Source organism: Desmodus rotundus, chromosome 5 (assembly GCF_022682495.2).
Source record: "Desmodus rotundus isolate HL8 chromosome 5, HLdesRot8A.1, whole genome shotgun sequence".
In the NCBI taxonomy this organism is placed as follows: domain Eukaryota; kingdom Metazoa; phylum Chordata; class Mammalia; order Chiroptera; family Phyllostomidae; genus Desmodus; species Desmodus rotundus.
The window spans coordinates 140,748,561-140,760,761 of NC_071391.1; the positions used below are offsets into that span (position 1 = coordinate 140,748,561).

Consider the following 12,201-nt stretch of genomic DNA (forward strand, 5'->3'; position numbering starts at 1 on the left):
TTCCATAGTCCCACCTTGGAGCATTTATGTAGACATTGTAAATAAATTTTGTGCAAAAAGGACTGGAAAAATGAACTGTATTATTGCAATTTTTTTTTGTAAAAGTAGCAGTTTGGTATGAGTTGGCATGCATACAAGATTTACTAAGTGGGATAAGCTAATTATACTTTTTGTTGTGGATAAACAAATGCTTGTTGATAGCCTTTTTCTATCAAGAAACCAAGGAGCTAATTATTAATAACAATCACCGCACACTGAGTCTTAGCGTTTCTGACGGAAACAGTTGGATTGTACAATAACGCCGAGCCCAGTTGTAGTTGTTTGAGTGCAGTAATGAAATCTGAATCTAAAATAAAAACAAGATTATTTTTGTCATGCTGACTCCACTGCTTGAAAAATTTGTTTACTGCCCCCCAAATTTTGATGATTAATGCCGTAAATGTAAAAATTAATCCTAGCTCCCTAAAGCATACATATATATATACATATATATGAAAATTTTAACCACAGAGTAAATTATTTAATAATAGTTACTGATTTCTTTAAGCTGACTTAATGAACTAATATCAGAACATTTAAGGCCTAAGGCACTAAACTAACTATAGACTCAGATTACATCCAACAGAATCACTTGTCTAATATCAGTGAAATTACTCTTGTACATAATGGCAAACCAAGTACAGAGTTAAGTATTTTGCTGAGGATGTTACCTATGATGAGCAGTATATGTTTATAAGGAAATTAACTACATGAATTGAAGAGACCAGATTTCAAAATCTAATTTTTACAAATATGCTCTATGTTCTCATTGGGTAACACTGGTTATTAACTAATTTTCCAGAACAGCTGTACAAAATTTCTGCATGGCAGCCAGCTAAATGGCACAAAATAACATGTTTAAGCTGGAAGAGCTTATAATTTTATTTAAATAAAATTGCTGCTATAAAAGTGCTTCCCAAAGCTAAGGAAAATATACAAATATTTTAATTAAGGCAAATTCATTTTTAAAAATCAGCCTTTAGCAGTGATTGCTTTGTAAACAAAGGATGGGCCAGAGGAGAGCTCCTTAAACTCAAGTCTGACATTCAGGCCCACGTCACTCTATAAACCTGCCCTGAACAATTCTATTTTCTATGTGAAAAGGGAAACCAGCTGTGGGGTGGGTTTACTAGGTGACGTGTGATTGACTGACTCACCTGCAGGAGCAGCAGTGCGCACTCTCACCTTTTGTTTATGGGGCCTTGTTGCTAAACACGTGGATGCGCAGAATGAGAGAGCCAGGCTCAGCCTTCTGCAGCCTCCCAGCTCGGCGCCCTCCAGCACCCCCCCCCCACTCCCACCGCATGTATGGGATTGTTTAAATATCCCGTTGGACCCGGTGGCAATTCTTCCTTTACATAAATAGTTCATATTAGTGAAATACTTCTCTTTTGATAGGTGGTTACTAGCCGTTAACAACCATTTATTTACTTTAAAAATTAATAATAAACTTTATAAACTAACCATCCATTTGCCCCTCCTCCCCAGTACATGCCTGGGTGAGTTGGTTATTTTCAGCCTTTATTCTTGAGGAAGCTCTTGCTGGGTGGGGGAGGGAAAGAAACGGGAGGAGGGAGAGCTCGCGAGCAAAAGGGCACATATGAAGAGGAATTAAGGAATATGGAGGCTATGAACAATCAAGATCATTAGTGTCCCGTGAATTAGAAAAAATAAAACACTGTGTTCTTTCCCTGCGTTCCCGCCTCCGTGTGATGGTTTTGTGACGACCTCGCTCTGCGCAGGTCCTTTTTTTGCCCTGCCTCGACTCCCCCCACCTCCACCTTCGTGCTGTTAGCTCTTCCTCTTGTGAATTTCCGAGCCAGTTCCCAGGTTGTTGAGGACACTTATCCGAAAGAAGGGAAATAATAGAGGTGCCGAGAGTGTGTTCGATGTTTCTTAAAAGGCAAAAACAAAACGCCCTCTTCTGAACAAGGGCACACGATCGTACCTGCTTTTTATTTTTATCTGGGGAGGGGAGCACCGGCGGAAGGAGGTTACCTTTCGGTATGATTTAAATATTTTTCCGAAAAAATTAAAAATATTTTACCGTATCATATTTAATCAGCTGTAATTATAACACACTCAAAATGAATAATATGCCTTGACAGTATTTTTATTGTTATTGTTCATTGCATGATGTTCTACTGCTTTAGAAGCACAGGAAAGAGAAGTAAACGCGCTACAAATGGGGAATTACCCTCGTTTAGCATTAAAATTCATTTAGATAAAATTGCCACAAACATTTAAATGGGAAGATTAGTTCCCCCTCACGCCTTATTGCACTCGCTCAATGGTTCCGTTAAGAACATTTTACACGTTGGAAATTCCGTCTTCTCAGACGGCTTGCTGTTTCCTAGTTACCCACATTCAAAGCAACGGCAGCAGAAGCGGCAGCAGCGGCAGCGGCAGCAGCAGGGAAAAAAAAAAGTTTTGGCAACTGGTCTGCAATTCATCGGCGGCTGGCCCCAGCCCCCTCCTGGTCGGCCGCAGCCCTCCCCCCACGCGTCACCTTTCCCCACGTCTACTCCTCTCCCATTCTGTAACTTGCAGAGTCCAATTCCGGAAGAAACAAGTGGCCTTGTTGTTTTGTATTTGCATATAATGTTGAAATACAAGGAAATATTAAAAAGTCAGTCTGTCTCCCAGTCTCCCCTCTCCCTCTGCTGCCCTGAATTGAGAGTTTTCTTTCAAAGTGCTGAGTTTCTCACATGTCCTCCTCTGAGCCCACAGGCACGTTTTTTGACTTTCTTTTCTGCCAGGGCATTTCCAGGAAATTCACCACTGCTTCTGGCTTGTATTAGAAACGTGTGAAAGCATTAGTTTGAGAAGTCGCTGCAACGTCTAGTTTCTCCCTCTCCTCTCGCTCGCTCCCTCCTTTTCCTCCTTTCTTACTCGGCCCCCTCCCCCTTCCCCCTCTCTCCTCCTCCCCATGCAGAGCCGCAGGAAAAGAAGAATGTCGGCTTCGACTGCCACCTTTTGGGGACTTGGAAAAACGACTCGGTAGGAAACGGAGGGAGGCGGAGGCGCGGAGGGTGGGGGGAAAACCCCTTATTATCCTGTGTCGGAACTGGCTCCCTTAATCTGATGCTTAAATATTTGATGTGGAAAAATTACCCATAAAATTAGTTACTAACAATTTCAAATTGAAATCACTTATCGAATTATAAACGCATTAAAGCTGTATGGATGGTATTAGGAGTTCTCGGGAGGCCGCGGGTGTCTCCTCTCAGTGCGCCGGGTCGGCGAGTTTCGCCCCGGGGAGAGGCAACCCCGCGGAGCCCGGGAAGGGGGTGGGCAGGGCGCCGCGGCGCTCCTGGCACCGGGTCCCCACCAGGGGTTCGAGTGGGCGACCAGGTCCGGTCGGAGGCTCCGGCTGGCTGGGCTCGCGGGGGCGGTGCGAGGCTGGGACCCGGGCGTGGAGGTGCCTACGCGGAAACTTCGCAGGGAAGTCGAGAGGTTCGGAAAAGGGAAAACAGAGCCCTACCCGCCCCCTCCCGCCCGCGTCTTCCACTAGGCGCGCAGAATTTGCGCCCAGCCTTGGTTTCTGTGTGCAGCGCCCCCTCTTCCAAGTCTGCTATTGGGGAGCGGGAGAGCAGTAGCCGGCGGCCCCAGGCTAGGCCGGGCTTCGCGCCGCGACAAAATCCCGCGGGCCTCGGCGACAGCTGCGAGGAGTGCTGGCCAGGACGCGGCTGCCCTCGTCTCCTAAGGTGCACGGCGTCCCGGCCTGCTCCCGGGTACCTGGGTGCACAGGTCTCTGCTCAGAGGCCGGAGCGTTGTGGGGCGGGGGGGGGGGGGGGGGGCTGTTCCAACACCTCCAGCAGCCTCCTACTTCTTCTCCACCACAATAAGAAAGTCTAGTCTAAGGGGGCTGCTGACTTTGCCTCTGGAGACGCAGGGACCACAGATCTGCGCAGAAGATTGTGGAGAGGCACCTCCTAGGGGACTATGGGTCCCTTTCCCTCGGAACCGCTCGGGGGTGGTTTGCAGGGGACTAGAGGCTTCTTGATGAACTCTGTTCCGGAGTCTCCCGGTGGCTCTGGAGACGAGACCCCGAGAGCTTGGGGTCCAAAGGCACTTGGGACTTGGGCAGGGTCCGCCAGGTGGGCCACGAGTGTATAGGAGGCACAGTAGGGGATCCGTGGGTAGCATCTCGATGCCTTAAGCAGGAGCTCCTAGGAATCACTTTAAAACCTCTGCAAACTTTCCCCTGCCTTTCGGATCCCAGAAGGCCCTCGGCCCAAGTGGATTTGGCGCAAAGCTCCTGCGTAGGCGCTTGGACGCTGGATGGAATGGCGTGGAACTGGGTAGTGGGGTGACTTGCTTGGCCAGGTATTTCCCCTGGTCTCACTCCCCTCTCCCGTGTACCCCGCACCCACTTGGCTGTTAGACGACCCGCAACACTCAGGGTGGCCAAGTGCAGAGTCCACACGAGGCTGGTCATTCCAGAGCCCTGGAAAGAGCGGTGAGGGAGAGTAGGGGATGGCCCCCTGAAGGAGTCGGCTGATAGCGGGGGTGGGAGGGTGGGGGGGTGGACTCCCTTTTTGGCCCAATCTGCCGGCCAACGCGTCAGTAACGTTCTCTCGCGAAGGCGGAGCTGGAAGGAAAAACAAAACACATTGAGCGATCAGTTTTCCAACACTTGAGCTTTTAAGAGTGTTTGCCTTAAAAACGGGTACCCCGGGGTCTCAGTGGGGAGATGAGGGGGACATTTTAGGGTCTGGGTTCTGGCGGCCAGCGCTCGGGGGTCGCCCTCCGCGCACTGCCTCCTCCCGCACAGCACGCTCAGCCTACAGCGGTGAAACACTGGCGATGAAGCTCTGGAGAAAAGGGATTTAGTTTTAAGCCAGTCTCCCATCGATCGGGTCGGTAATTCTTACCCCTTCCCACTCGCAGACACACTCACCTCTACCCTAAAGCATTAAATTCATTACCCGAGTAATGATTTTAATCTGCAGGCGGAAAACGAGTCCTGGGACTTCGCCGATTAGGGAAGCAGTGAATAAAATCACCTGCTCGGGCTCCCGCGCGGCCGGCTCCTCCGGGTGGGGGCCTGGAGCGGCAAGGAATGCTGCGCAGGGGTCCTTCGCTCCACGCCTGGGCGTGTCCACAGGGCTCAGGAACCCTGCGTCTGCTTTCCTCAGGTTGGCGACCTCTCGGAAGTGTGAGGTTGCGCTCGCTTGCTTTCCTCCTCCCCTCCTTTCTTCTTTTCTTCTGCCCCCGCCGCCCCCTTGCCCCCCCCCCCCCCGCCCCCGTACCTCCGCGCCCTCTCTCTCCTCCCTTCCCCAAAAGTGGCGAGCTCCCCTTCTCCGAGTGGCCTCAGGCTCTCTCCCACCCTTCGCCGCAGTCGCAGATCCCGCACTGCAGTCCCAGTAACCCTTCGCCTTTAGCGCCTGCCTACTTCACCCACCATCCTGGACACGGGTGGGTGGGATTGCTCAGCGAGGCCCTTTTGAAGCCACTTGCTGAGGGCACCCTGGGTCTTCAAACACAGCCGGATTCCTGGGTCTAGGGGAGAGCCCCACGCTCATTGATAATTTTATCTCAAAGAAATCCAGCAAAGTGGCAAACACCCCTCCAAGCCGCCTCTTCCCCACCCCCACCCCACCCCTACCCCTGCCTTGGCATCGGGCAACGTCTGGCACAGCGGGGAGATGGAGGCGAGCCACGCGCCCGCGCCCTTGTTGGCCGACCCACGAGGCGCCAGCCTGTTCTGGAGACTCAGTTTCCACCAGACAATCGTGAAAACGCAGGGAGGGGGGGGGGAGGAATACATCGCAATGGCAATGTAAATCCACGTTCCTGCAACCCCCACGCCACCCCAATCTGATTTTCAAGACGTGAATTTTCAGGGAGTCCCAAACTGTGAACAGCGAGCATTGTGCGTTATCTAGTGGGGGATGGGGATGGACGACGAGGAGACTCCCACCGCCCGCTCCAGCCTTTAAAGTCTGAAATAACGAAGTGCCTGTGTGGCAGCTGCTGCAAGAGCCAAAACTAACTCTTTGGAAGACGGAAAAGAGTGAGAGGCAAAGAAAGACTGTTCATTTTTTTTCCTTTGGTGCCGTTTGGGATGTCATCTGTTTCCTTGGCGACTGTGTTCAGCCCCCGGAGCCCCTGGGCTCCTGGATTGTTAGGGGGGAGAAAGCATGCTATTTCTGCACCGTCATTTATCACTGTCACCGCATAATGATTCCCCTCGCAGCCCCTTATTGATGTTTGTAATTGCATTATCTCATAAAGGAGGATGATCAATGAAACCGAGCCGTGCATTCTGGGGTCAGAGGAAGCCAAAGTACTGTTTGTTCCTTTTAATACAACAAGTACTCATTATCTTTAGGTCTGCATTCAAAAAATGATCTGATCTGGGGCTGACCCTGTCGGACATCCCAACACTTTTTAAAACGCGGTTTGTGTAACCTTTTGCTTAAATGCTAAATCAAGTACCTGTCTTGCATTTCAACGAAACAAGATGCTAAACCGGAATGGGAAAAGCATTTTTCTTTCTTTCTTTTTTTCTTTCTTTCTTTTTTCCGGGAGGGGTGCAATCGTCTGAAGATGCACACTATTTTACTCTGTTTAGTGATGTCATGTAGAGAAAGTAACTTCTAAGACAAGAGACCCAAGTTATCTCATGGATGAAAACACTGGGTTGAGGGGGTGAAGGTACCTGGGAGCATTTAACAAGGTCGGTACTAAAAAAGATCAGAATAAAAATCACATCCGGTTTAATTAATAAGAGCTATAAACTGAAATAATTCCCCATGATTCTGCCCTTGCTTCTCCCTTTTACAGAGTCATATCTCTTAGGTTTAGATAAATGACTTTTGTGCCTGTTCGATTCTCACAACAACAATAACTAAATCACTTGCACACTGTATCTAAAACTGTCTACAAACTCCAGCAAATAAAAAGAAGTTCATTTGTCCATAAAAGGCAAGCATTTAGTTGAGCAGAGATGTCCCAGTAACACTGAATGGAGTTCGTGTAATCCCATGAAGATCAAGTCCTCTTGTTGCACTGAAGTCAATGAAAAAATACAAAGGAGGAAAGGTCCAAGTGTAATTTTAAACTAAAAGCATCATTGGACAGTCAAAGGGAAAACGTGATTGTGTGGCTGGGATGGGGGGAGCAGACACCAACCTAACTCACATTGAACTTAAAGGTTTTAGAAAGGAAACAAGTATGCCAGGTGTGGTTATCATTTGAATTTGTGGGAAGAGGAGTAATGGAGACAATTCTAATGAATCATTTCAAAAACTTAGGGTGAATCCTTCAAAAACAAAATTAAGCAAAGAGCTTATTTTGAATGTTTCAAGGCTGTATTACCAAAAGGAGGTTTCCAATCTTCTGAAGGTAAATTCTCCCATGTTACTAAGACTACTAAAAAAGAAAAGAAGAAAAGAAGAAAAGAAAATGACTTAAGTTCAGGTGTTTATTTTAAAAGTTCTAGAAATAATTTCTAAATTAACGATATAAATCAATATTTCAAATAAAAAGATCTAAATGAAAAGCCTCCACCATATGAGAAGATGAGTAGCTAATAGAGTGTGTTCCGATATTTGACACCTTGACATAAAACCTTACATCGAATGGTAACAAAACAAAGGACTAAAATATTCCCATTTCGAAAAAGAACTTTAATGATAAAGCTAAGAAAAGTTTTAACTGTGTTGAACCATCATTTAATTTTTCTCTAGAAGGCAGACTTTTCTAATGGGTATTATTTTCCTAGGAATTCTGTCAAATCACTTTGCAATAGTGTATGTCTTGTATTATTTAAATATTCTGTCACCTTCATTCTTTGAAAATGCCCACACTGAGATGTATACAGCCATGCATATATTCAATATAAATGGTACCTTGTTAACATGAAATATTAAAGGGAAAATAAAACTTTGGGCTTTGTAGTTGAGATAGAATTTTTTAAACGTGATACTCTGATTTTCAAAACACAAATAAAACCCCTTGATTTTAACCAATCAACATGTCTTTCTCTTATTTGGTTGGGGATCTGGCATCCTGTACATTTTCTATTTTTAATATTTAGTGTTACAGCCACAGTTAAAATAATGAAAAATTAGTCTCGTTTCAGAAATTATTTATTTATGGAACGAACATGATTAAAACATAAACACACACACAAACTGCAGCTGCAACAGAAAAAAAACTTGATTTACGGTTATTAAATCTTTGATCGCCACGCTAATGTTTCTTTTTCTACCTTTCATTTGCATTTTAATCTATCGAATCTTTCCAGTTTTGCTGCCTCCTATTTCAATGATTGATTACAGATCTGAAATAAGAAAAACCAAGCCTAGCTTTTTCTTTTTCCTTTCTTTTCTTCTCTTTCTTTTTCTTTCCCCCACCCCCTTTCTCTTCCCCCTGGGTAGATTTCTGAAACTTTCTCTCAATGCTAATGTAGACAGGACAAATTAATTCTCCTCTTTTAAATGTCAAAGATATAAATAAAAAATGTTTTCAGCCCAAACGTGAATATTTTCTCAGCCGCTTGTTTTCGAGTCGTAAAAGAGCATCCCAGCAAAGCGCAATTAACTGCGACACACACACACACACACACACACACACACACGAGGCGTGGATTTTTTTAAAGGACGTGCTGTTAGTGAGTTCAAGAAAGGTGAGAAGTTCACCGTCCCTTAACCATCAGTAGCCTGGCCGGCTTCTTTCTCTCGCACAGCCGCTCAGAGATTTGGTCCGGAGTTCTATTTGTTATCTAAGTCCCACAAACAAACAAAAACCAGCCTGGTGGGGGGCTTGTGCTGAAGTTGATTTCTTGAGACATGCAGTATAAAGACAAAAGGGGAAGCGACGCAGGTCTGTTTGTTTTCTCTCCCGGCTTACCAACGCTTCTTTGCCCCCTTCTTCCTGCAGCCCTCCCCACGCTCCCTCCCCAGATGTCTGCCACTCCGCGGATAAGACGGTCATTTGCTGACCGCTTTGCCCACACGCGTCACTTTTCGCGATGGCGTGCAAGCAAGTGTGGCGGCGGGTATGCAAGGCGTCGGCGGGACGCAGGCTGGGCTCATCCTCGCAGCGGGGCCGAGGGCCCCTGGGACCCTGAAAGGCTCGCCCCCTAAACAGATTGCGCCCCTCGCGCGGCCGGGGCCGGGGCCCGGGGCGAGAGCCGCGTACCTAACTGCCGTGGGAGGGGGCGAGCTCCAGGTGTGAGAGCCGAGGCCGGCTGGCGAGCGTGCAGCTTTCCCGCCGGCCGGCGCGCGTGCGAACCTTAAAGCCGCTCCGCCACGCCCGCCCGCCTCGGCGCCTGCTTCCCGGGGGCTAGCTTCCTCGGGGGGGCTTCTAATGCTCGCAGAAGCGGAGGAGTCAGCAGCTGAGCGAGGACAGACTTCTCAGGCGGGTCCAGGCTGCTGGCGCGGGCGCAGCGCGCGGCGCCCGGGAGGAGGGCGAGCGAGAGAAGGCAGAGGCTTGGGCGTGGGACCGCACCCCCGAAGTCCGTACTGGACCGGGCACACCATCAGGATTAAGGGCGAGGGCCTGGAGAGACAGATCTAGCCCAGGTAGTCTCTCCAACCTGACCCTGGGACCCAAGGGCGTGCCGGCCGCGGAAGCGCAGACCGTCTTCTCCCGGCCGGCCCTGTCACTCGCAGCCTGCGTTGCCCCCTTTCTCCTAGAGACCCGGTGGGTGTCTGCCCCAGGGGGGCGATCTTTATTCACTTGGCCGCTCGAGGCAGTTAAAACAGAGGAGATGGGGTAGGGGGTGGGGAGAAGACATTTGATCCCGGCCAACCTTTTGTCTTGAAGCAGATTAGGCAGCCTAGAAATAGGAGGCAAAAACAGAAAGTCTAGACAGGAAAACTTATTGTGTTCACCAAAGAGAAAAATGCACCCAGCGGTCTGGTACCTCAAGGGGTGAAGACAGACCCTTGCAGACGAGTGGGAAGACACGACCGGGGAGATTTAAAGTGAAAGAAACGGCAGGTTATTCAGAAAGTAATAGTATGGTGTCCCGTGTACTACAGTTTTATTGTTGGGTAGTAACTCCCCGATTTATTTATTGCCAGGGCTATATAATAGAGATAATGACCACAAACTCAAGATAAATTTTTAGGCGCCTGGCCGGACGATTCTTTTTTATTTCAGACGGCGAGTCTGAAAGGTGAGCCTCATCTCCTCCCCTCCTCGAAGATCCGTCTTGCTTTCCACCATATTATAAGCATGACATGCAAATAAATAAGTGCTGCTGGGTTTGTGTGGGTAGGCCCGCACGATTTATTTCAGGTGAGAGAGGAACACACACGGAATATGAATTTCCACAGGAGCTGCGGAGTGATTCCTTTGCTCTCCCTCTCGGCTGCCCTCTCCTCTTGGTCTCCCTCCCTTTCTGTGGGAGCAGAGAGGGTCCCCTGATAAAAACATTAATGTGTCACGTCTCAACTCCCTGTTCCTTGACATATAGATCTCGGGAAGGACTAGGGGCGATGAAAAATGCAAAATGCGTCCCCAAAGTAGGTTGACTTGCTGGGACTGCTTAAAGAGATTCCTGCCGACAAAGGGAATGGTGAGTTGTAATTATGACTTCCAGTAGGGGAGCAGTATAGGAAGTATGTTAATATCATTTTGAAATTTGCCAAGTGGTGCAAAAAGTTGCTGTCCCAGATCTGGTGTGGGCCCTCACCCTCTGGATAGACCCCAAGGGGAAGTTCCCGGCTCTTGGGACCTGCCTGCTTTTCTTGGCCCTCAGTGTCTTTCCCCGGAGCCCTGTAAACAATCCTATAGTCAGGTGATGGAATTACAGATGACCTTGCTGTTGACCGCCAAGGTCAGAAAGGAGTGGGCGGCCTCAGGTGTTGGCACCATCTGACGCAATGGATGTAATAATGGTCACCCGGCTGGCCTTTAACAAGGCGGCCACCGAGAGCTTCTCTCCTCCCACCTGCGCTCTGCGAGACTCAGGCAGATCCCGAGCCTGGCAAGATGAAGTCAACTCCCCTTCCCATACTCTTTTTCTTCCTCATTTTTGGGGTATATTCAGACATATAGTGTTTCAATCTCACAATAGCCACTTACATACAGAACTTCTTTTGATCTCTGTTTAGCCAGAAAGAAGAAGAAGAAAAAAAAAACACTTGACAGTGAACCGCGATGGAAAAAAAAAAATAAGTAAGAGAGGCGCAGAGGAAACGTGAGGGGCGGTCCAGCTGGGTGAGCCAGAAAGGTGTGGTATGTGGAGGGGAGATAGGGACCTAGAGGCAGCCAGAAGTAGAAGGGGCGGGGGAGGGAAGGAGAGAAAGCAGGGAGCCAGCTGCCAGATGGTGGAGAAGAGGCCGGCCCTGCAATTTGCTGGTTTGTGTAAGGGATGATACGAGGCTGAGAACCAGAACACTCCTCGTCAATCTTTTACAATATTGGTGTCATTCAAGCACAACTTTATCTTTGAAACGGAATATCTGTTTCAATGATTTCCATAAGCACATAAATTATAATCTTCAGAGCCTTCAATATTTCTTTCGGTACTTTATTAAGTGTTATTGCAGAGGCCATTTATGAAGTGAATGATTCAACTTTTAATCTTCTGAACATTAAAGTGTATTCCACTGAGTTTCCTTTTTCAAATAATCTAAAATAACAAAAAGAAACTAAGCTCATTACATGAAAAAATGACAAGCGTTTTACTCTCAGCCTGGCAAGTTGCCTTACTCACTTCAAAGGATGATAAACTAATTGTTTCCAGAGTTTATAAGTAATTAAGCTATTATTTGGGGAAATTGATGTAACAATTTTATTCACAATAGAACTTTCTAGTTAAAATAGCCAGAGAGAAGTCTCCAAAAGTAGCATGATTTTAACAATTAAAAAATCAGCTCTTATTGTTAATGAGACTTTTTTTTATTTTTAAAGGCATGGGAAAATGTAGACAAATATAGTCTTCTTCTGATAGGTGGAGGTCATTATGTATAATTAATGCTGAAAGGAAAATGAACATGTAATGGCTTCCAAAGATGAAAACATCTGTAACTATCAAGTAAAGTTTCAAAAAGTTAATTTTGAAAAAAGCATTCAGCCTGATTCCTCTAATAATATCAGGTAGGAACATATGTGTATAGTGTCCTTTTAAAATTCTACATTGAAGTTAAAAACTTAAATAATTTTAGATTTTAAGTCAAATTTGGGTGCCTAGACATT

The 12,201-nt window shown here is 47.2% G+C and overlaps 2 protein-coding genes and 1 long non-coding RNA gene across 4 annotated transcripts in view; 2 read left to right on the plus strand and 1 right to left on the minus strand.

The window, feature by feature from the left end:
* Positions 1–375, plus strand: part of MEIS1 (Meis homeobox 1) — a 139,401-nt gene extending 139,026 nt beyond the window's left edge. The window contains exon 12 of the mRNA XM_053924207.1: positions 1–375. This exon is cut by the window's left edge and continues 1,148 nt beyond it. The gene's annotated coding sequence lies outside the window, so the exon portion shown is untranslated.
* Positions 376–1,666: 1,291 nt separating this feature from the next.
* On the minus strand, positions 1,667–5,812 carry LOC139440955 (uncharacterized). The gene is made up of 3 exons (XM_071221612.1): positions 5,651–5,812; positions 4,971–5,372; positions 1,667–4,633 (listed from the first exon to the last, which is right to left on the minus strand). Exons 1-3 carry the CDS (start codon positions 5,810–5,812, stop codon positions 4,031–4,033), a joined length of 1,167 nt encoding a protein of 388 aa, XP_071077713.1. The 3' UTR covers positions 1,667–4,030.
* Positions 5,813–8,924: 3,112 nt separating this feature from the next.
* On the plus strand, positions 8,925–11,230 carry LOC128780865 (uncharacterized). Of its 2 annotated transcripts, none has more exons than XR_008426845.1 (3): positions 8,925–10,174; positions 10,475–10,576; positions 11,115–11,230. It is a non-coding gene; the product is annotated as an uncharacterized lncRNA (long non-coding RNA). The 2 variants fall into 2 exon arrangements; XR_008426846.1 differs by having other exon boundaries at positions 8,925–9,696.
* The last annotated feature ends 971 nt before the right edge of the window (positions 11,231–12,201 follow it).